Source organism: Echiichthys vipera (assembly GCF_963691815.1).
Source record: "Echiichthys vipera genome assembly, chromosome: 5".
Lineage (NCBI taxonomy): Eukaryota > Metazoa > Chordata > Actinopteri > Perciformes > Trachinidae > Echiichthys > Echiichthys vipera.
In genome coordinates this window covers 17,882,973-17,904,474 of record NC_139830.1, presented here as the reverse complement: position 1 = coordinate 17,904,474, position 21,502 = coordinate 17,882,973, and the positions used below count along the sequence as shown (strand labels likewise).

The 21,502-nt window shown below is 43.2% G+C and overlaps 3 protein-coding genes across 4 annotated transcripts in view; 2 read left to right on the top strand and 1 right to left on the bottom strand.

Moving 5' to 3' along the window:
- sipa1l3 (signal-induced proliferation-associated 1 like 3) overlaps positions 1-8,394 on the top strand; it is a 68,729-nt gene extending 60,335 nt beyond the window's left edge. Inside the window, exons 18-24 of one of the 2 annotated variants that reach the window (XM_083913911.1) lie at positions 369-599; positions 1,497-1,659; positions 1,825-1,999; positions 2,202-2,351; positions 2,963-3,089; positions 3,342-3,423; positions 4,298-8,394. In XM_083913911.1, coding sequence (XP_083770037.1) covers positions 369-599; positions 1,497-1,659; positions 1,825-1,999; positions 2,202-2,351; positions 2,963-3,089; positions 3,342-3,423; positions 4,298-4,492 — 1,123 coding nt within the window. In that variant the 3' untranslated portion in view covers positions 4,493-8,394. Of the gene's footprint in view, positions 1-368; positions 600-1,496; positions 1,660-1,824; positions 2,000-2,201; positions 2,379-2,962; positions 3,090-3,341; positions 3,424-4,297 lie in introns of both variants that reach the window. The other variant, XM_083913910.1, reaches the window with a different exon arrangement.
- A 596-nt stretch (positions 8,395-8,990) lies between these two features.
- LOC310947488 (ribonucleoside-diphosphate reductase large subunit) lies at positions 8,991-13,394 on the bottom strand. Its single transcript, XM_083914303.1, has 4 exons — positions 13,273-13,394; positions 10,207-12,188; positions 9,481-9,669; positions 8,991-9,395 (listed from the first exon to the last, which is right to left on the bottom strand). Exons 1-4 carry the CDS (start codon positions 13,289-13,291, stop codon positions 9,201-9,203), a joined length of 2,385 nt encoding a protein of 794 aa, XP_083770429.1. The 5' UTR covers positions 13,292-13,394; the 3' UTR covers positions 8,991-9,200.
- A 1,995-nt stretch (positions 13,395-15,389) lies between these two features.
- qpctla (glutaminyl-peptide cyclotransferase-like a) lies at positions 15,390-21,287 on the top strand. Its single transcript, XM_083913748.1, has 7 exons — positions 15,390-16,043; positions 17,503-17,649; positions 17,778-18,071; positions 18,436-18,597; positions 20,172-20,271; positions 20,368-20,484; positions 20,586-21,287. The coding sequence occupies exons 1-7, from the start codon at positions 15,825-15,827 to the stop codon at positions 20,729-20,731; spliced, it is 1,185 nt and encodes a 394-aa protein (XP_083769874.1). The 5' UTR covers positions 15,390-15,824; the 3' UTR covers positions 20,732-21,287.
- The last annotated feature ends 215 nt before the right edge of the window (positions 21,288-21,502 follow it).

Here is a 21,502-nt window from a genome sequence, read left to right as displayed (position 1 = left end):
TAAGAAATGTTCAGTTGCAGGCTATAAATCGCAGCATATCTTTTAAAAATGTGACAATGTGTCGTTTTCAAAACATTCTGTTGTTGTTTGCAGACACCTAAAGGCTCATAGTTAGAGTGTCTTGTACTACAGACTTGGTACGGGTGACCAATCGTTTGTCCTGTCATTTTCTGTTGGGCATTTGTTTCATCAAATGCATGCCCTGTGCGAATCAAAAGGCCGGAAAAGAGGGAGGGATAAGTGTTGAGCAAGTGAACTGATTTCAGTGGCTAACTGTGGAAAATACCTCAGTTTTTCACGTTATTGTTTTACTACATTGTTGATGATTGTGATGCATTAATCACGTGTATTTCTGTGTGTCCTGTCAGAGCCTACACACCGCAGGGTTATAAGACTCCGACAGCTGAGAAAGCCCGGCCCGTCCGTGCCGCTACAACAACACCCACTTCAGCTCAGTTAAGCTCCATGCCTCTGTCCAGCTCCGCCCCCAAGGCCTTTTATGGGAAGAGCAGACAAATGGCCTGGCAGAACGACGACACAAGCCCGTCGCCTTCCTACGCAACCGCCACGTCCCCCTCTGACAATGGCAACAGCAAAAAGTAAGTAGAGTCAGTGACTGAGAGCTTACTTTTAGAAACATTATCTTCCCTAATCAACTCGGGGTTGTTGTTGTCACGTTTCTGACCCTATTTAGTTTTTGGTCTGCACCATTCAGGTACAATCTTACATTCTGTTTCTAAAATGTAAGAGATGTTTAAAATATAATGAGCTTACCGCGCAAAGTTCAAAAGTGCATCTAAATCTCTCCAATGCCTTAATCTTCATTAGTGACTTTAGTGTGAGGCTCAGCCTAAAATCATTATGATAAATATTTATCATAAAAATTGAGTGTTTTTGCTTGTTCTTCCAGTGCAAGAAAATCCCTCTTTATTGATTGATTTTTTTTTTTTTAACTAATTTTGTATAAAACAGTGGTTCCCAACCTGTTTGGCCCTTAAAACTGACCAATTCAACAAACTTGCTTTCAGCTCTAAAGGGTAAAATGATCAATTGGATGGCAAAGTCAATACTGCAACTTAAACAATGACGACAGTGGTGAACGATATTGCTGGGATCAATCTCTGTGCAAATTGATCAGAATCCACCCAAATGTATAGGCTGTAACATTTAAACTCTATATAATAAAATAATAATAAATCAAGTTTAGGCTGCTTACTGAAATCTTGATGTGGACAGCCATTAACTCTGCTCCCTCTGCTCTTCATCATCTCATGACCACTCTCTCTCCCTCTTGTTGGAGTCATGACCCAGAGGTTAGGACCCACTGTTATACGGGTCATTTTAAGTTACTGTAAAAATTGAACACATTAAAAGATATTAATAGAAACGTTGTGTCTTCAGCGACTGTGCTGGAAGTGTAAATGGTTAGTGTCAGTGTGGGGAGAAAAATACGCACTATCCATCGTGTTTTTGGTGCTCATGCCTCGTGTCTCCAGGCAGGTGGATACCAACTCAAAGAACGTCTTTGGACAACCTCGTCTCCGAGCCTCGCTGAGGGACCTGCGCTCTCCACGACGGACGTACAAAAGCACCATCGAAGACGACCTGAAGAAACTGATCATCATGGACAACCCAGGAGAGATGCCACAGAGAGATCCAGTGAGAAACACACCAACGCTGACACCGGACCATTATACCATTATACATGTAGCAGTCAATAGTCCAACCTTGATTAACACACACACGCACACGCACACACACACACACACACACACACACACACACACACACACACACTCTGATGTGTCACCTTTCTCTCTGCAGTCTCCCAGACGAACCTTGCAGCGCACCTTTTCTGATGAGTCACTGTGCAGCGGGCGCAGAGAGGCCAACTTCGCCAACTCTGAGAACCCGACCACGCCCACCGATGTACTTTTCACCTGCACTCTGCCCACACGCAGACATGCTGTCTCCTCCAATCACTTGCAGATCAAGAAGGGTGAGTTTAAACTGCAGCAACTGTCGTCACTATTTCCAGACTGGTGGACAAAAAGTGTATTCACTGCCAACTTTCATTCTGTGGGGATCCAAGTAGCTCAGTGGTGGAAGTAAGCCCATCATGATTGTTATTGTTATGAAGTTATTTGTTGTTCTACGCGCAGAGGTTTTTTTTTTACAGCTATTCTCCTCCTGTCCCTCAGTGCCTCTGTCTGCCTCGGAGTTGTCTCTCACAGAAGTCAGAGACAAAGTTCCCCCCCTGAGGAGGCTCGATCCTGGGCTGATGCCTCTTCCTGACACAGCCTGTGGACTTGAGTGGTCCAGCCTGGTCAACGCTGCTAAAGTCTACGAAGGTGAGGATGGAGACACTTCGCGATTAGGTTTGTTCAACTCAGTGTGAGATTCTAGATGTAATATGTGGGGTTTTCTGTATTTGTCTGTTATGGTTTGGTAGGAACATTTGAAAAAAAAAGAAATCTGTTAAAATGAGCCGAATGTTTCTTACATTAACTGCCTTCATATCAGATTAATGTATGGTTTCATTGGTCAGTTTAATGCTGAACACAATAGCTTCTCTGTTGTAACGATTTATTTGCAAGATAAAAAATGCATGATTCAGTAAATATTAACAGGCATAAAATCTTAAATCCCTGGTGGATGTGAGATATATTGTCTGGATGTTGGAGGTTGATCGGCTCTCTTTTGTCACACGACACTCCTGGGAAAGAGGGAGAAATCTGTGCGTTCATCTACAGCCACTGTTTCTTTTCTGGCTCTCTCCCGTCCCTCGTGTCCCCTGCAACCACAAAGACGATCACAGCGCTGACAAACGGGCTACACTCGAGTCAACACTTGATCCCTAACCTCCAGTGCTGAGGCGTGATTGTGTCGCGTATTTCGATGGACAAAAAAAAAAAGACAAATTTTTGCAACTTTTTATAATATAAATGTGTGTCTGTTGCAGCACAAAGAGCAGTTTCCCTCTTCTCACTGACTGAGACGCCGGTTGGAGGTCCAGACGTGAGACCAGTCAGCAGTCCAGTCCAGTTTCAGACTCCTCAGACGCCACGGACCACACCGACCTTCAGCGGGTAGGTCAACCTCGACCGAGAACTCCGCAACTCTTTGTCACTACCACCACCTTGTGGTAAATGTCAGACTGTGAACTGAATCCTCAGCTTGTTTTCTCACTAGGGCAAACACTTGGTTGTTTGAATTGTTGAATGCATGCACTCGCACAAACACCAGTCAAACCCGTCTACCCTAACCACCTACATAACCCGTGCAGCAGCGTTTTGTTTTGTTGGCTCCGTCTGAGTCATCTGTGCTTTGTGTGTTTCCAGCGACGAGGTGCCCAACGATTTGTCTGGCCGGCTCTACCACCTGGAAGTGATGTTAAAACAGCTGAACAATGATCTGGAGAGAGTGAGAATCTTTCTGTCCTTTATCGAACAGTCAAGAATAGGAAGGGCAAAATGTACACCCTGAACATGATTGTTACGTTGCATGACCAGTTTCTTCTTTTTGATACCCTTTCTATCTCAAGCTGTAGTAAATCAGCTATTTACTCCATTTTCTAGTTTATGTTGATGTTACTGTAATTTAAAGGAATAATTGAACCATAAACAAATCAAATCTTAAAATCTTGTTTAAATTGTACAAAAACAAAGTCTAAAAACAACAAGTTTAAGTTTTACAAGGTTGTCTCGTAGGCAGAATTATAATGCTATTGTACAGATCCAGGCTAGCTGTTTTCTCCTGTTTCCAGCCTTTTGTTAGGCTATGCTAAGCTAACTGTCTTCTGGTTGTAGCGTTATGTTTAGCAGACAAACATGAGAGTGTTATGTAGTTTCTCATCTGAATTAGCAAGAAAGCAAAAAAGAGTATTTACCGCAATGTCTAATTATTCATTTAAAGGTCCCGTATTATGTTGATTAGCAGGTTCATATTTGTATTTTGGGTTTCTGCTAGAACATGTTTACATGCTTTAATGTTCAAAAAACACATTATATATAGTAGAGTTGTGACAACAACCGTAAAGAAGTCCTGACGGCTCATTCAAAGTCACAGTTTCTGAATAACGTCTGCATTTCCTTGTGGATTTTGATATTTTCCCTGTATTTATTTATATAGCACCTCGGTCTGCTTTATCATAAAAAAAGACAATGAAATCTCACTTTTGACAGTATGGGACCTTCAATAAAAGTGAACATTAAAGTTCCATATGCTGTCCAGTTGCACATAATGGAGGAGCCACCATTTCTCTTCTCTCCTCATTTCTCTGTCTCTCCACCAACAGGAGAAGCACGATAAAGTCGTTTTGCTGGCAGAGATGGCCAACCTGAGGGAGAATAACCAGCGCTTGCAGGAGGAGAGCCACACAGCCAGCGAGCAGCTGCGCAAGTTGGGCAGGCTTTTCACCAACAACGACAAGACAGAGAGTGACCACGAGGCTAACTCCTTAACACACGAGACTGACTCAAAGAGGGAGTGATACCTGCAGAGGAAGAAGAAGAAAAGATTCAGGCCACAGAGAGAAGGGCGACGGTGAGAGTGCCTGTGATTCCTTGCACACAGTGGCGGCAGAGGTCACAACGACGTCACCTCACTCAACTTCCACTGGACTGCCTTAAATCGTAGAGCAAGCAAGAAGAAAAAAAGAAGATTGATGTTTAAAATGCAACTATCCCAGAAAGTCTCACGCAGCGTGCGCATAGACAGAGCAGAGACGCACCCTCTCTATACTCTAAGCCCGTTTATTTTTATAAACTCAAGTCAAGAAGTCTTATATACTTGTCATATATATGAATACATATGATGCTGTGCCAGAGGAGCGAGTAGGAGACTGTTTTAGAGAACACTACATCACCTGGAGAGGCCTAATACTGTTCCTGCAGCGAATCAGCCAAAAAAAACACTCATTACAGACTGCATCTCCCAGAATGCACTAGGAGTAATGGAAGCTCTACAGACATGGTACTGTAGATAGATGCTGTGTGGTACATTTCTCATGTATCAATATTACCTATATTGTACTGATATTGTCGTACTAAAGAGGTGTGTGTGCGTGTGTGTTTGTACGAAGCATTATGACACAACTGTGTTTGTGCTCGGGGCAAGATGCATTTTATTACCCTTTGGTGTGTGTGAGAAAGACTGAATGTGACGGTCTGTTATAGGACGTTCTGAGTGATGAACAAACTAGTTTACTGTAATATGAAAACTCGTTGGCCACAATACTTTCCTGTCCTCCGTTTACATGGATGAACCCGTGGCCCTTTAGATGTGAAGCAAGCATCAGCATTTTTCGAGCGAGTGTAAATGGTCGACGTCATGAAGCTCAGTGATTTTAACAGTATCATATCTAATGTAGTGCGTTGTTTTGAAGTTCGTTTTCACTGTTTTTAGCAGTGCCGTATCATCTCAGATCTAACTGTGCTGGATAACTATTGTAACCTTGAGTCGTCAGCCCAGTACGTCTTAAAAATGATCTTTCTTCTGATATCTAAAGCAGTAGTTTGATATTTTGTCTTTGCTTTATGGAGAGGCTTTCCGTTAAATAGAGACTTAAGCCACGCTAGCTTAGCATGAAGACTGGGTACAGGTGACAAACCCGGCGTTGTCCAAAGGTAACAAAATACACCTACCGGCATCTCTAAAGCTTGCTAATCAAAACATTATATCTAATTTGCCTAATCCCAAACCAAAACAGAGTTGTAAAGAGGACAATTCACTGTTCACGGACTATTTTTTTGGCTGAGAAAATATTCACTTCCCGATTTACACTGCGTTGCACTGAAAGTTTTCACACTGGCACAATCATGGCACGTTGCAAAGTGGGCTAACCCCGACTTTGGCCTAGGGCTTGCTGGTCCTGCTCTGGAGAAGGGTCAGACCCGAGTTTGTGAGGTCATAACCTGAAAATAGACGGAACCTGGGGCTAAAAGTGGCCAGTGTGAAATAGGGCTGAATAAGTAAACAATACAATTCAGTATGTTAACATGATTTACATGTTCCATCTAATTGATGACTCTAAAATTGCCCGTAGGTGTGAATGGTTGTCTGTCTCTGTTCGTCTCTATGTGCCCTGTGATAGACTGGCGTCCTGTCCAGGGTGTACCCCGCCTCACACCCGATGTCAGCTGGGATCGGCTCCAGCACCCCCGCGACCCCGGGATAAGCAGTTGAAGATGAATGAATGAATGAATGATCTGTTATCCGTTAACCCGGGCTAGTAGAAGTGCAGAGTGAATCGTATCGCTATTATTTAGATGTTTTTTTTAAAAGATATATTGTAAATTAGTGAGCTTTCGAGGTGTTGCTCGGTGGATTTTGTTACCCGCAGGCTAGCTGTTCCCTCATTTCCTGTCTTTATGCTAAGCTAACCATGTGTTGGCTGTAGCTTCATATTTAACAGACAAGAGTGGTGTCAATCTCCTCATCTAACCATCCAGTAGAAAAACGAGTAATCCTATTCCTTAAAATGTCAAATGTCTTCTGCTATCATTCAAAAATGAAGCTACCAGCAGTAACGTGTGCGTATGGAAAAAATTTACTGTACATGAAACTCACTCGCCAACACTGAAGCTCCTTCATATCAGAACCAGTGTGTCTGTGTGTATGAGAGGATCTGTCCCTGTGTTCTGTGATAACCCAAATGAACACAAACGACACTATTTATACTGCTAGCTTGTCTACTATATCTATTTTTCATACGGAAATAATCTTTGTGTTTTTGGACGCTGGTACTGAATGGACATCCCAGCAGAGGGTGACTCTTAATCTCCTGTGTCAGTTGATACATTGCTGATATAAAGTTGTACTAAACGATCATCTCCTGCTACTTCTCTCTCTCGTCAGGAGGTTTTTTCTTCTTCTTCTTCCCTGGTCTGACTGGAACTGTTGAATTTTAAATCCTCACTCACTCAGGTTCCTCAAGATGCTGTAAATGACATTAAACCATCGGTTAGGAGTGGGCGATGTGACGCAGTGAAGCCTGAGACGATGCAAGTTTGTGTTTAAACCACTGTAGTTATCCCTTTAATATCTCCGGCTGTATTAAAGCAGTTCTTACCTTTCTTTCGTTTCTCAGTTAGCGTCCCGCCCTCTTCCTCCTCCCCTGACACATGCGTTGAGAGAGAAATGCTGCGTTCAAGCGCCATGGGAAGTCCGAAGTTTCGGACCTCCAACTAGGCAAAGTGCACTGGAATCACCTTCAAAGTTGAACCTGCAACTATTTAATTCAGGGTAGATCGACGTGCCCCGAATTCAGGAGTAGGAGGTTCCACTTTGACAGTGAAACAGAGCGACGGATGACAGGCAGGAAGCTCTGCAAATCATTTTATTCTGACCCGATAAAATGATTGGTCCGACTTTTAATATATGAGCATTAAATATTGATGAGTTTTAACACATGGTGGCCATACACTAGCATTTTAGGATTACACAAGAAAAATGTAAAAATGGCAGAAAGGTATGAACGGCTTTAAGTCATTGTAGGCAAGGTTGCAAATCATTGAATTTGCATGATTTAATACTTTTAAAAAAGGTATTCATTCGTCTGAAACAGAGAAATATAAACACATTCTCTTCTTATAAAATGTCGTGCTGTCAGAAAATATTTTATCCGTATCGCCCACTCCTACTATCAAACTGCTTTTCTTTCACTGACACGAGAGGGAACGCGTGTTGTTGACAGAAAACTGCCATTTTCTCCTGCTTTCACGTCATCACTTCCTTTTGTCCTCTGCAGAACAATGGAACTTTGATCCCAGTTGGGTTTACAGAAATACTACTTATACTAGTCTCTCATAAATTCAGGTTATAATGAGGTCCCTTTCCTTCTTCGTTCACACTCCTGTTCCTCCTCCACGCAGCTTCGCAGGTGTAGCTGTGACTTAAGTATCGGCAAGTCTTATTAGTTCGCTTATGTAAAAGGGGCATGGTTTCTTTTTTTATATATATAAAGTGTACATGTTATGTATAATTTTGAGCTATTTATAGCAAACACAACATCCCTGTTGAACAAATTAATAATGCATTATGGTTAATGGTATTATTGTATAACTAGGTTTGTTTTTTTAGATGTTAAAATATTTTGATAATTTATTTTTTAACACATTCCCACTGTTGCAGACAATAGTGAAGATGAGAGGGTACTGTGTTTTTGTGTGTACGCCGTTTTACTTCTGATCTCTGTACAAAACTGATTCGTATGATTCCTTGTTTTTTATTTTCTGGCCTCTTTTCCCGTTGGTGCGCCGGTGCTTTCTGCGTGTGGCAGGGGTACGTGATGCGTAAGGCAAAACGTTTTGGTTGGACATTGTTTTCTTTGGGGTGTAATAACTTGTACATTTAAAAGTGTAAATTATGTTTTCATTATTTTATAAAAAAAAATTATTAAACTATGAGAGCAGTTTGATTTTCATTCTTTCTGAAATGTCAAATTTTCCCTCTGATGTTACAGAAATGGTGCTAAACTAGGGCTGCACCTAATGTTTATTTTCATCAGGCTAAAAATATTATTCCACATTTGTTGTGTATGAAACATCAGGAAGAGCACAATCCTCGAGCCCGAGCTGACACTTCACACTTTGTTCCAGACCCTAAAAGACTCAAGTTTGTTAAAGTCAAACCTCATTAAAAGTTGGACCCAGTGTTTCACATTTTTGCGTGAGCGGCTGATCTACACTAGAGTAGAAACCGTTCTTACTGGACCTTTTTTTTTTTTTTTTTTTTAAATCAACACACTTAAGAAATTGATTTTGTCACTCAACTAATCTGTAAAGTAATTTAAGCACAACAGCTAAATATTTGCTATTAGTTTAGGTCAAATAAGACAATTATCTATTGTGATTTTTCACTTTTAGTTTAATACAAACATGTCGTCCTGAGATTTCTTTTAAACGATTAAAACCTCTTGCAGTAGATCACTTGTTTTTGTCTCTGATAACGTTTCCTTCCCCCAACTCACACAAACACGATAAAACAACTTGCACATAAAAAAACGTTTTATTACAAAGTTATTTAATTTCCAACATAAAAAACATTTCGTTGTAAATACTTGTTATCTTTATATTTGACATAAGCGCGTTGACAGCACACAAAATTCTATACATCAGAGATTCATGTTCTTGAATGTTACAGATGCATTTACACGACAACCGGGCCCAGCAGCAGGTTAACGGAGAGACGGGACACGGTTAAGATCCACACATGAGGCAATCGTCTCGGTTCTCCAGAGAACACACCATGGCAGCCATGTTACGCTCTTTGATCTCCTCCTCTGAGGCCTTGACCGGCTCCTGCACCTCCTTCAGCTTCTCCTTGTTCAGGGTGAACTGGATGGGGTTGGCGGCCGGCTTCGTCCTCAGGTAGTACATCCCTGTCTTCAGACCCTGTGGTGAGAGAAGAGTGGAGTTTGACACGGTGTTGCATTTATAACAGTATAAGTTCTCCCTTCATCCGTCTGTGCTCACTCACTTGTTTCCAGCCGTAGAAGTGCATGCTGGTCAGTTTGCCATAGTTTGGCTCTGCGATGTGGATGTTCAGGGACTGGCTCTGGTCAATGAAGGCGCCGCGATCGGCGGCCATCTTAATTACAGTCTTCTGGGAGATTTCCCAGACGGTTTTATACAGTTGCTTCAGATCATCTGGAATCCCGTCAATCTCCTGTCGAAACAAAACGTTTGCTGGTGAAGTCTGAGCAATCGCAATTCAAGAGCTGCAACTGTCAAAAACCCTTTATTTAAGTTATGAATTACTTTTTAAGCAAAAATGCTGAACATTTGTTGGATCCAGGTCCTCAAAGATTTTCTGCTTCTTCTCCATACAATAGTAAATGGTATATTTGAGGTTTGGGACAAAACAAGCCATTTTAATGTCAGTTTGGGCTCTGTGAATAACGGTGGACAATGTTATCGTTGGTTGCAGCCCAACAATATTGGTACAATTAACTTTAATTCTCTCACCCCATTTCCGGTCTATCATATAATAAAAAGGCTCCAAGTCTTTGGTGCAATAATAATAATAATGGCCAGGGCAGAAACTGACGGAACCGTTTTACTGTCATTTATCACAAAGAAAATAGACTAATTATTGCAGCATCTTCTCCTACATACAAAACAACTGAAATCCGCATCCTAAATACATAAAGAATGTTTGGTTCCTGACAGGTGGCCCGGGTTTTATAATGATGTGGGCGATTACCTGAATGGACCCGTTGTGACCGATCAGCTGGTTCTTCATCTCCTCGCTCCAGAGTCCTCTCTCCGTCAGGTCTTTGAGCAGATGAGGATTGACGATCTGGAACTCTCCGGAGAGGACCCTGCGGGTGTAGATGTTGCTGGTGTAGGCTTCGATGGACTCGTTGTTGCCCAGGATCTGGGCGGTGGAGGCCGTGGGCATCGGGGCCAGCAGCAGACTGTTCCTCACGCCGTGCTTGGCGATCTTCTCCTTCAGCAGCTTCCAGTCCAACAAATCAGTGGGAGTCTTCTGCCACATGTCGTACTGCAGGATGCCCTTGCTGACCGGGGAGCCTTCGTACGTTTCGTAGGGGCCAAGTTCTGCGGCTAGTTCACAGCTCGCCTCCAGGGAAGCGTAGTAGATTGTCTCGAAGATCTGGATGTTCAGCAGCTGCGCCTCGGGGCTTTCAAATGGGTAACGCATGAGGATGAAGGCATCTGCCAGACCTTGGACGCCGATTCCTATTGGCCTGTGGCGCTTGTTGGACTTTTCCGCTTCAGGCACTGGATAGTAGTTAATCTCGATGATCTTGTTCAAGTTTTTGACGATTACTCTGGTCACCTGTGCTAATTTTTTAAAGTCAAAAGTCCGCTCCGGGGTGACGTACATGTTGAGCGCGATGGAGGCCAGGTTACAGACCGCCACCTCGTCGTGGCTGGTGTATTCAACGATTTCTGTGCAGAGGTTGCTGGATTTGATGGTGCCCAGATTCTGATGGTTGCTCTTCCTGTTGCAGGCGTCTTTATACAGCATGTATGGCGTGCCAGTTTCTGTCTGGGACTCAATAATGGCGTGCCACACCTGCTGAGCTTTCACTACACGTTTAACCCTCCCCTCCTTTTCAAAGGCGGTGTAGAGCTTTTCAAACTCCTCCCCCCAGCACTCGTCCAGCCCGGGGCACTCGTTGGGACACATCAGAGACCAGTCTTGGTTGCTCTCCACTCTCTTCATGAACAGGTCTGGGATCCACATGGCGTAGAAAAGGTCCCGGGCTCTCTGCTCCTCCTTTCCAGTGTTCTTCTTCAACTCCAGGAAGTCAAACACATCAAAGTGCCAGGGCTCCAGGTACATGGCGAAGGCCCCAGGTCTCTTGTTGCCGCCCTGGTCGACATAACGTGCGGTGTTGTTGTAAACTCTCAGCATGGGGACTAGCCCGTTGGAGTTGCCGTTGGTGCCTGCGATGTAGCTTCCTGTTGATCTGATGCAGCTGACCGCCACGCCAATTCCTCCAGCTGATTTAGAGATGAGGGCGCATTGTTTCAGCGTGTCATAAATGCCTTCGATGCTGTCGTCTTTCATTGCTAGCAGGAAGCAGCTGGACAGCTGTGGCCTGTTGGTTCCAGCGTTGAAGAGCGTAGGGGAGGCGTGGGTGAACCACTTCTCTGACAGCAGGTTGTAGGTCTCGATGGCCGCGTCGATATCGATTTCGTGGATCCCGACAGACACTCTCATGAGCATGTGCTGCGGACGCTCGGCCACTTTGCCATTGATCTTCAACAGGTAGGACCGCTCCAGAGTCTTGAAGCCAAAGAAGTTATAGGAGAAATCTCTGTCGAAAATGATGGCCGAGTTGAGGCGATCTTTGTTCTCAAGAACGATGTTGAGCGTCTGCTTGGAGATCATAGGGGAGTGGCGTTTATTTAAGGGGTTGACGTAGTTGTACAGGTCCTCCATCACGTCGCTGAACACCTTCTTCGTCTCTTTGTGCAGGTTTGAGACGGCGATCCGCGCGGCGAGGATTGCGTAGTCGGGGTGTTTAGTTGTGAGAGTGGCGGCGATCTCAGCAGCCAGCGTGTCGAGCTCCACGGTGGTGACGCCGTTGTACAAACCCTGGATCACCTTCATCGTGATCTGGGCCGGATCCACAAAGTCAGAGTTCAGTCCGTAGCACAGCTTCTGGATTCGAGAGGTGATTTTATCGAACATGACGCGCTCTTGGCGTCCATCTGAAAAAGACAATAACACTTCCGTTAATTGTTGACCGTGGTGAATGAGCTGCCAGCTAAACTAAACAATCAAACCAGTAAATATGGAACTATGAGCAGATATGCATCAATCAGGATAAATCCAGTCAGGTCTTTAATTTAAAACAGGTGATATTCCCCATTTTACATAACTATTAATGGACGTTTTACTCCAATAATGAAACCTGTCAACTATTATGTTTTCGTTTTTAAATCAAAGGTTTATTGTGCTGTAATGTTTGTGAAATACAGACAATAAATAAATAAATATGCAGAGTGAATTAATACTGGAACAAAAAAACCACAACACTCTTCCCGGCTGACAAGAGCCTCAATTATTTTTAGAGCACCGTTCAACAAGTTAATTCAAAGTACTTTCATAAAACATAAAAAGCACTGAGAGGAAACCCATAAAATTACATCAAGATAAAAATTAGGAATGAAAACAAGAAAATAAAGAAATATAAGCAACAATGCCGTATAAGCAGTTAATCATTTGTTTGCTACTGCCTTTCAGTAAAGAGTGTTTAGTTCTGGGGACACCGCAGACCTGCGCTGGTTCATAGCAAAGCAGAGGATCAGAAATGTATTTTGGCCCAACACCAAATTCATTTTCAGCGCCAAACCACAACAAAAAGTTATCCAAGACACTTTACATGAGTCGGTAAAGACCACACTCCATGACTTATTTGTGGTTTCAAGCCCCCACACTCGTGCACACAGTGGAAACGAAAACCACCCAGTGCTTTAGCAGCATTTCCTCCTCACTGACACTCAGGTAGGCCCGGAAATCTCATGTTTTGGCGCCAACTATGACAAAGGCTTGAACAACACACACAGACACACACACACACAGACAGCAGCCGAAGGGCTCAGAAACCATATTTTCACGAGTTCACGTCCATCATTATTCCGCCCAGCTGACACAATAACATGCGTGTGAACCTTAATGAGGTTAGTTTGGTTGCTAACACGCTGACAGTCTTTAAGCAGCTAAGTGTTAGCTTCAGTGTGGCCGGTGGATCCACAGACAGAGACCGAGGCCGTCACAGAAAACACAGCTCACCTCTCTTGATCACGTGCATGCTGGCAGCGCTTTGGTGTTACTCGTCCCCTGGAAACAGAAACAGCAGCTCTCCGGCCTCAACCGCGTCCTCTGCTCGGTGTCAAAGTGCGCGTCTGAACGGGACTCCCTCCAGACTCACGGGAAGAAAGCGCGAATGAGGAGAAACTCCCGCTAACGCTTCATTTGTACGGAAGAGAACCGCTGTGAGCAGCGACGGACGGGCGTTCTGACCAATCAGCAGCGAGAGGAGGCGGGCCTTCGTGTCCGAAGACCAATCACAACAGTTTGGAATGTCAGTTTCCTTTTCCGTTGCTTTTTTTCCCGGGAACAAAAAAATCTGGCGGGACAGAAGAAGTAGGTCAATAACTGATTTATTTTGTTTTTGTATCAATTTTGTTATTGATTTACAAAATACACTAACAGTGCATCAAACCATATGGTGAGCATCACATGAATAACAACATGATGACAAATAACATAACAAAACAACAACATAAATACATACATAAATAGAGATTAAAAGTATACTGATCATTTAGAAAGTTAAGATACACCAGGGGACATAAGCAAAGGGAATTTAATTGAATTAAATATATTAAAGTTGGAGCACAGATTAATAGTTTTGATAGCTTTCTTGTTATTAGCAGAGGACTTGAAATACTTCTCCAGTTCTGCCATGAAAACACAAAACACGTGTTTTATTTTGGCAAATTTACACTTGTGGGTGTAAAACTTTGCAAAATGAGATTGAATAAAAAATATTCTTTTTCAGCTGGAGCGTCACAGATCAAATAACTTGTTTTGTTCTGACCTGATGCAAGGTGACTGATTATCATTAAGATAAAGCACAACAAAGTATTGAATCTATCAACCTTTTTTTCTGGAATCTGGTACAAATACGCTCCCAGGGCATGCATCAGATTAAATTTACATATTCCTGCAATCTAAAGCAAGCCAGGGAACAAAAAGAGGAAGAACAATCAAAGGTATTTAATGTATATTTGTATTAACCGTTATTTAACCAGGATATTCCCACTGAGATTTCAAATCTCTTTTCCAAGGGAGTCCTGGCCGAGACAGCAGAATAAAAACAACACACAACTAAACATGATAAAACAACATTAAAAATAAATAAATAAACAGACCAGTGCTAAGAGACAGAACAAGTGCAAATTGTATTCAAAAAGTCCTTAATCCTGCTTTTGAATTGGTCCATGTTGATGAGGGATTCCAGTTTGAAATGATCCTGTAGTTTATTCAAAGATAAAGGTGCTAAATATTTAAAAGCACTTTCACCAAACACAGTGTTGGTTCGAGGAACATTGAACATAATAAGGCTGCCTGAGCGGATGGTGCAGGTTCTGGTGTTTCTAGGAGCCAGTAGAGGACACAGATAGGATGGAAGTTGATGTAAAATAGCCTTATAAAGAAACACACACCAATGCTCCATTCTGCGGGTGTGTAATGAAGATAGTCCAACTTTCTCTTACAGAGAATCAGAGATGAATGGTAAAGCAGCATGGTTCACACAATCCAGCATTTTTAAAGATGACGTATTTGCGTGCATGTACAAAATATCACCGTAGTCAATAACAGATAAAAGAATGGCTTTATTTCTATACAAAAAACAACTTCCCCCTTAGTTTTATAAGGCACTCTATGGTTTTTAAAAGACAGATTTTCCTCAAGGAAAAAGCCCAGATATTTATAGGTTGAGACTTTCTCAATCAGCTTATTATTGAGAGGAACAATCTGTAAGTTCTTTACATTTGTCTGACATACTACTGTCTTAAGTCTTGAGAAGCAGATCATTTTAGTTTTATCAACATTTAATACAAGTCTCAATCCACAAATAGGTTATTGAACTACATTAAAGGCAGATTGAAGGTCGGATGCGTTCAATACCATCCAGCCTGCCCTGCTGGGACGTCAACTGACGGTGATGCAGGTGGACCCTCCCCTGGTTTCCTGGATTACGGATGGACGGCCAGTAGGTGGTGGTATCGCCCCACAAAGCTGTTTGCAGACCACTTTAAAACCCTAAAAGAAGTCACTCCATTTCTTCCAGAGCCCACGGAGCTTTTCCGTCATGAGGAGGTTTAACTGTGCACATTATTATTTATATTTATATTATTATTATTATTAAATGGACCACTGCACCAGAAGACCTTTGACACGTTTGCAGCTGTGAGTGGATGACAGTGAGTTTTTAACCTGAACACAGCCGTAAACAGCAGCTGCAGAATGAATCCGTGTCCTGTGTGAATTATTATAATGTGTGCAGCCCTAAAGCAGGAACAACTCCTTCCGAGAACCGGTCTGCTGCAGATGCATTCAAGGTTTGGGCTCATGGGAGACCATTTAAAGGATGGATGTTGAAGCAGGACTGCAGACCGATGTGACAACCGTGTTGACAGACGAACTTCCTGTGTGAATATCCCTCCTACATGCTGCCCGAGCCGGTTGGTTTGGACACGTAGCTGTTAGGACTGCCTGCCTGCCTGCCTGCCTGCCTGCCTGCCTGCTCGACGCCGCAGCTGATCCCAGTCACCATGTCCAGGTCCAGTCGGCGGTACAAGCCCCTGCAGCAGAGCGCCGGCAGCGGCTCGTTCCCCGGCTGTGACCGGGTGCGGATGCCCCGGGCCCGGGTGCTGCTGCTCTGCCTCCTCGGGGTTCTAGTGCTGGCGGTGGTGCTGGGAGTCTACCTGTCAAACGACACCGGCGACGGACACGTGAACCGCATGCCAACCGCGGATCTGACCAAAGACCGGGTAAGAAAGATGCATAAACACAGACTCTTGAACTTTAACCTGTCCTCAAAGTGTCCAAGAGCTGCAACCACATCATGTGAGGTTGTCAAATTCATAGTAACCAGATAGACCTGGTGGTCGTGACTGAACTATGAACTTTGGCGTAAAGATGCATCGATACTCGATACCGATCCGATACATGAATTAACTTGTACCTTGCCATGTGAGTGAAGGCATTAGGCTTGACATAAACAATTAGCCTTGTTATAAAAAGGTAACAATTTACAGATAAAAATGTACTTAATATAATTTATTTACAAATAAAAAAGTGTACATTAGGTGTATTGTGTATGATATTAATAAAAAAAGAAATGACTGGATCTGAATGCTGGATCGGCCTCATTCATCCATATCCATCCCTGCATCTCTACTGTTTATAGCGCATACATTAAAGGACCAATATACGGCAATGTTCGTCCTGTAACTCAAACCTGGATGCTCTGAAAACATGTCCAGTGCTGAAACTAAAAGTTGATCAATCGATTATTTGGGATGGACGGAAAAAATAATCAACCGATTAATCGTCTGGGTCATTTTGGTAATCAACGCCAAATATTTCCTGCTTCCAGTTGTGACTTTTTGCAGCTTTTCTTCATCTCGTCTGATAAAAGTTAGTCTTTAAAAGAGCCCTTTCACAGGTGTTTTAAATATACTGTCTGATGTGTTTTTTACCCACAATAAAGTAAAATGACACCATTAAAAACCCCTAATATGACCTTCTCCCTCAGTGATGTCTTCTGCTTCACTGAAAAGTTGCATATTGAATCGCGCTTACCTTCAAAACAAGTATTGATGTCACAATACACTGAACTCAGATGTCAGCAGATGGGTGCGAAAACACCTTTTTTAATGCACCTACATCCTGGGTCAGACGTCCAAGTGAATCAACAAATACTTTGCTGACTGGAGGAGGACGTTTCCGACACAACAAGAAGTGGAGAACATTATAGTTAACGTTTTATATATACATATATATATACTGAACTTCAAAGTGTATATTTTTTTCACTATGTTCTATCATTTTATGCAGAAAACAGTTCAGAGAGAAAATAATCTGCACATCAATCAACATCAATTGTGATGTCTTGAGGTTAATGTCCCTTCACTGTTATCCCGTACTTTCCATTCAAGCTAAGGAGATTTTAGTCCCAAATGTGCTTCAGTGGCTCTACGCCCTCACTTCAGATAAGGAAACCTTGCACAAAAAGTGGCTTGAGGAATAGCAACAGCGGACAGTGATGCAAGAGGTGCCGTATAATAATTAAAACAACAACTTTTAGCTACCGCCAAGCACCTCCTCTGAACCGTAACGACCCGGAAAGAGGATAGATTGTTATTCGTTCTCTGACTTTTTGCCCACAGAGTACATTGTTTTTCTTGTTTTCATCAACATCATTAAACTTATCTCCCGTCCATCCAGTTGTCCCACAAACCCAGCAAGTGCTCTCCGGCTCAAATCCGCCGCCTGGCCTCTCAGGTGGACGGCACCCGCCTGTGGGAGACTCACCTGAGGCCCATTCTGATAGAGAGGCTCCCGGGGACACAAGGCAGCCTGGCTGTACAGCAGGTGCGTACTCGTATTCATAGTTTCCCCCTCTTTTAACTTTCCGCAGTGTCGTTGCAGTGACAATGAAGGCTATCTTATCTTATCTTCCCTCGCTCGTCTTCAAATCTGCCCTCTCTGATCCTCTTCAGCACATCACCTCCACTCTGTCCTCGCTGTCTGCCGGCTGGGCCGTAGACTTGGACTCCTTCCAGTCTTCGACCCCTCGTGGCCAGGTCACATTCACGAACATTGTCGCCACTCTGGATCCCTCTGCCCCTCGCAGGCTGCTCCTGGCCTGCCACTATGACTCCAAGGCTCTGCCTACGGACCCCCGGGCCCCAGAGAAAGTGTTTCTGGGGGCCAGTGATTCGGCGGTGCCCTGCGCTATGATCCTGGAGCTTGTCACGTCTCTGGACGCACAGCTTTTTTCGTTCAAACAACAGGTGTGTGCTCAGTTGTGGTTTTGTGTGGTGACCTCCTGACAATTTGCAGATGTTGACAGTCGTTTCCTATTTCCCGTGATCCTTGATGACAAAGAGAAAAGAAGAAGATGCTGACAAGAGTGGCTTCTCCGTTTTTTTTCTAATTTTGTCCCTCTGGCTCTGTGCCTGCAGTATAGGATAGAAAATGCTGACTCCAGCTCCTTGTTTTCTTTGCAGCAGTTATCTGCAAATAGCAGAATCTCACCAGAGGCTGTGATTTATGTAGTTAATGTAGGAATACACGCTGAGACATCACTGCAGGAAGAGAAACTGGGCCGCCAGTTGCTGTATTTTACTCTCTTTTTCCTTTTTTTCTCCCTCCTAGAAACTTCCAGTATCTCTTCAGCTGGTGTTTTTCGACGGGGAAGAGTCGTTCGAAGAGTGGACCGCCACAGACTCGCTGTACGGCTCCCGTCACCTGGCCGAGCGCATGGCCAACACGCCTCACCCGGCAGGCTCCACACACACCACCATGCTTCAGGCTGTGGTGAGGAACCGCAAAAATATACACATCCTTCATTGTCTTGCTCGCATCCTGGTCCAGACACACACTCTAAATTATGCATGAGCAGGCTGAATTTAGCAGACTGCGGAAACGTCCGCCTATTTAGAATATCACAATATCAGCAGGTCTGTCGTGCCTGCTCGGACTAGACCTCCTATTAAACGTAGGGATTTAGGATATGTCTGAATTTAAATGGATCAAATTTAGTGTCATTCTCTGTCACCCGTCATATAACTTAAAGGGGAATTTCTGTATTTTTCAATCTTGACCCTATTTTCCTGTGTGTTTCTGTGTGATTGACTAATGGCTACAACTTGTTTTGAAATTGGTCCAGTATTGAGTATGTGAACCGGGCTGCAATATAATCAAACAGGGCACCTCTGCACCATCAATGTACGTCAACCAAAAGTATTTGGTTTTTCTGCTTGAAATTGTTATCATTGTTGAAAGATGGAGAAGTCTCATCTGAAATCTCTTGAGATGACTTGTTGCCAGAAGGCGTCCACATGTGGAACCTTTTTTGGGGGATTTTTGATTTATTTATTTAGCACATGTTGAAAGAACAAGAATAAGAATAAATAAATGAATAAAGATCAGGCAAAGGAAACCCAGAAAACCCACAAGAGGCTCGGTTTGTTGGGATCGCTACAATTATTCAACAAGATTTACCATGATAAGATCTATACGTATACATACATACATATAAATAAAATTGAATAAAAATAAGAACAGGACAGAAAAAATAAACAAACAAATAAGGCGAGTAAATAAAATGTAAAATTATTTTTGTTTTTTGTTTTCTTTTAAATCAGAGAGGTTGCTGGCGGGGAGAGTTTATTAGAAAGATTAAGTTAAAAGAATTTAAATAAAAATAATGGTTCGTGTTTGCACACAAAACGTGGAGCTACAGTTTGAGCAGCTTTTATAGACTAACATTCCTGTTGGAGGCTGAAGCTGTGGTCAGGTGTGCTTCAAATGGATCCTAATAACTCTGAATACACCGAACCTCGCAGACCATCGGGTCTGCAGTTCGACCGCTAAGACACCTCCAAAGTCTTACCTAAAGCACATTTTCTTTAAAAACACAAAAAAGCTTTTTCAGCTGCAGACAGAGCGGACACAGGCTAATGTTATTAGCTAAAGTCACTATGTTGACCTGCACCGGTACCTACACACCAAAGCATGGCAGGATAACGGCAAATTCTCCATCGTTCAACAATGAAGTCCGACACTTATAACAATCTGAACCTGTCAGTGGCAAAAACAAATACTTTTACTGGACGTACATTGTCGATGCACAGGTGTCCCGTTCGATTGCGGCCTGGTTTTCGGTGGCCAGGCTGCAGCGCTTGCTCTCAATACTGGACCAGTTTTATAAAGAAATTTCTACCATTAGTCACTTACACAGAAAAACACAGGGAAATAGAGTCAAGGTTTAAGAATGCAAAAAAATCCCCTTAACACTTGTGTTTACATCTTAGCAACACGTTCTGTACTTTGACTGACAGGGAACGCAATATTCAGCAGCTGTTTTGTCTTTCTCTTGTTCTCTCCAGGACCTCTTTGTGTTGCTGGACCTGCTCGGCGGTCCTGATCCACTAATCGCGAATCACTTTGATAACACGGCACGCTGGTTTGACCGTCTGATTACTGCAGGTAAAGCACCGGCTGTAATGTTTTCATGAATATTTAAAATCCCCTCTGTCTGTTGTGGGCCCTAACTTTGCCTTCGACCCCCCTCCTCGCTCTCAGAGAAGAGACTCCACCGGCAGGGTCTCTTGACGTCTCACCCCTCAGAGCAGACGTATTTTAGGAAGGACGTGTACCTCGGACCTGTGCAGGACGACCACATCCCCTTCCTTCACAAAGGTGAGTAACGGCAGATAAGTCGTAAGTATATAACACATGCGGTCAGCCAGCCTCGCTTTCTCACTCTCGCTCCCTTCCTTCCCTACCTCCACACATAACAGGTGTCCCCGTCCTGCACGTCATCGCCACTCCCTTCCCACAGTTCTGGCACAAACTGGACGACACGGAGGAGAACATGCACCGTCCCACCGTGGTGAACCTGACTAAGATCATGGCTGTGTTTCTGGCAGAATACCTGGGCTTCTGAACACAAAACACGTGCAAATTATTTGTGGTGAAGGTGTTCACTTTCGACCTACATTGTTTGTCGCACTGATGACAAATAATCACTCAACGACCGGCATGAATCGGACCCAAATGCACGAGACAAGAAGCTGAAATGACTGTTCTCTTATGCGTGTATTGGGAAACCAGTTAAAAAAAAAAGACTTTACCAAAGACTTGGCCCCGCTGGACCGATGAACGTCCAAACGTCTGGGCGTGTGATGCGGATAGAAAGAGTCTTTATTAAAATATTAATAGTTTTTGGATCATGGTCGGAGGCAGCAGTTGGGAAAGGATGAATTTGTGAATTCATAGGCACTCTAAATTATTCTTCATTCCTGTGACAAAAAAAGAAAAAAGGAAATCATTGCCTTAAAATGTGTTTCCCCGTACGATGAGATGCACTAATGTCTTCTTAAAGACAGACTCTGTAATGAGTTGAGGCCTCTGAGCTGCTGTGAACACTGGGTCATATCTGTGAATTCACTAAACTGAGGATCCTCTTGGCCTTACAACCTGATGTTATTAATTGCTACCTATGTTATGTGGCTGTACTGCACATTTTGTGTCAGAGTAATTCTGTTATTGGAGTGAAAATCCAACATATGTTCATGTACACCATGTAAAAGGTGTGGTGAAAAGTCTGCAATAAAGTTAAGATGGGTTTTATTCAGTTTCTCTTAGACTTTGATGCCATTTTGGGAAGTCAAAAACACTGGAAAAAGCTGTTAAAAAAAGTCCATATAGGGAGATT

Coding starts and splice junctions, on each gene's coding strand:
- LOC310947488 (XM_083914303.1), bottom strand. Junction 9,670..10,206: donor GTCACAACGGGTCCATTCAG/GTAATCGCCCAC, acceptor TTGTTTCGACAG/GAGATTGACGGGATTCCAGA. Junction 9,396..9,480: donor ACTTCTACGGCTGGAAACAA/GTGAGTGAGCAC, acceptor CTCTCACCACAG/GGTCTGAAGACAGGGATGTA.
- qpctla (XM_083913748.1), top strand. CDS start 15,825: ATGTCCAGGTCCAGTCGGCGGTACAAGCCCCTGCAGCAGAGCGCCGGC. Junction 16,044..17,502: donor CGGATCTGACCAAAGACCGG/GTAAGAAAGATG, acceptor CCGTCCATCCAG/TTGTCCCACAAACCCAGCAA. Junction 18,072..18,435: donor TTTTTTCGTTCAAACAACAG/GTGTGTGCTCAG, acceptor TCTCCCTCCTAG/AAACTTCCAGTATCTCTTCA.